Source organism: Corylus avellana, chromosome ca3 (assembly GCF_901000735.1).
Source record: "Corylus avellana chromosome ca3, CavTom2PMs-1.0".
Classification (NCBI taxonomy): Eukaryota; Viridiplantae; Streptophyta; class Magnoliopsida; order Fagales; family Betulaceae; genus Corylus; species Corylus avellana.
The window spans coordinates 24,032,910-24,035,164 of NC_081543.1; the positions used below are offsets into that span (position 1 = coordinate 24,032,910).

At 36.6% G+C, this 2,255-nt stretch overlaps 1 protein-coding gene across 1 annotated transcript in view; it reads left to right on the forward strand.

Annotated features, from left to right (window-relative positions):
* Positions 1–293, forward strand: part of LOC132174295 (uncharacterized) — a 3,675-nt gene extending 3,382 nt beyond the window's left edge. The window contains exon 4 of the mRNA XM_059585974.1: positions 49–293. Coding sequence (XP_059441957.1) covers positions 49–293 — 245 coding nt within the window. The remainder of the gene's footprint in view (positions 1–48) is intronic.
* Positions 294–2,255: the final 1,962 nt, after the last annotated feature.

Sequence of the window (2,255 nt, forward strand, 5' to 3'; positions counted from 1 at the left end):
AACTAATCTGGATGAAGCAACTTCTTGCTGATTATATATTTGCTCAAGGGATGATGATTGTCTATTGTGACAATACTAGTGCCATCAATATATCGAAGAATCCGGTTCAACACTCTCACACGAAGCATATTGACATTCGTCATCACTTCATCCATGACTTGGTCGAGACCCAGGTGGTATCGCTTGAATTTATGCCTACTGAACATCAATTAGCTGACCTGTTTACAAAACTCCTAGATGGCTCTAGGTTTGAGTATCTCAGGAATGCTATTGGTGTATGCGATCTCTCATGATTGACTGCATAACATGCCTAAAATCCATGCATATTTCATTACTCTTTGGCATTATAGGGTTTTTTTTTTTTTTGACATTATTTTTGTGTGTCCTTGGTGTGAATTTTTTTTTTCTTTGTTAGATGTTCATTGTCTCATGTATTGTTACTAAATGAATATCCTGCATTTGTGTGGGGTCAACATGTCTATACTTGACATTAGATGATTAATATGTTTATGATATGCCTTGTTCATATGGATACTGTTGAGGGAGTAAGAGTCATTATACTCATGATCGAATTTGTGCACTCTATTCCCCTATTAAGTTTGTATTTTTGATAATTTTTTGGAAGTTCTGATAAGATATTTTTGTTAAGAAAAATAGGTAGTGTCATTTCAATCAACTTGGCCAACTCGCTAGTTGAACCTAGATCCTAAACACTCCAGCATTTTCTCATCTGTGCTAAAAGCATTAATAATTCAATAAATAAAAAAGTTCAATATGCTAAAAGCATGAAATATAATCAATGACTTTGGTTGCTTCAGTGTGTCCCTATAGAAAGAATCAGTGACCAAATCATTGCGGAAATAGATGGTCACTAACAAACATAGTCAAAGCGGATGATATGTCTTAGGGGGAGTGTATGGGATGAGGGAGTCTAGGCCCTAGCATGATAAGGTTTGGCTGTTGATTAGTTTAGAGTGTTTGTTTTCCTCTACAAGTTTTCTGTTTATGCTCCTTCCATCTTACTGTTGCAATCTTATTTAATGGGAGTTTTCACACACTACACATTTCATATAAGTTTAATGAGTTTTTGCTTACTTTGCTAAGTTCGCGGGATAGGTTACTTCATACATGTGTTGATTCTCAGGTGTCTGTGTAACATGTTGATCACTCTTTTCGCTAGAGTGTTCATGAGACGTGCATGAGGTGTTGGGCATCTATACAAGTTTTTGTGGTCAATTTTTGTTGTTGTTGTTATTTTTGGCATCAGTTTGAGGGGGAGAATGTGTCATGTCCAGATAGGTTTCTTTGTGTTAGGACATGCGAAGGGCTTGTGTCCGGACATGTCACTAGCCTGTCTGGACACGCATGGTTTAGGCCCAAATTCACGATTTCTTAAACCCTCGCCCCTCATTTTGTTTCTTTCATTTTTCTCTCAACGCCATCTCTCTTCTCCTTCAAAATGTTTTTTGTGTGTTTTGCCGTGTGATGTTTTTGATTCTTGGTGGTCCTTGCACATAATCCTCTCAACTCCAAGGTATGTTTTCTAAGCTTCAGTCTTCTCTCATGTCTCATTTTCTATAAGATTTGAAACCTAGGTTTTCAAGGTTGGGTTGTGATTTTGGTTTGAATTTTTTCGAACTCCTCTTGTAAGAATGATAACCATCTGTTGTTGATATGTCTTAGCTAGTGTTTGGGTTGTACTTAGGCATGTATTTTCATTGTGCATGCAATATTTTTCACATGTCTATATTGAATGCATACAACATGTTCGATAAAATGCATAAATGAAGTTTTTGCACCCATTTTTCAATTCTCCTCTTGAAATGCTACATTTGTGGTGTGGTTATGCTTTAAGATTTGATTATGATGTATGTAAGCATGCTTGTTCCTTAGTCTTATTTGATTCTTCACATGCTTAAAATTCATGTACACCATATGTTTGAAAAAAATACCAACTCCACCTATATCATTGTTTTTCTTTTGGCATGTCTATGTGTTTTGATCATTAGTGTTTGATGACCATTTGTGTAGTGTTCATGATATATGGAGACAATGGTGAATCCAATTTCGGGCTCCACACTTACACGGAAGCGCACTCACGAGGAAAAATCAATTTTGATTTTGATTGTGATTGAATGTGGAGTGGTGCATACTGATCTCCTTGTTGAACCTTTCCGGTTCATTTCTGACATCTTCCACGACAACCAATGGACATCATTCCTCCAATTGTGAACGCATGCACTTGGTTAGTTCGA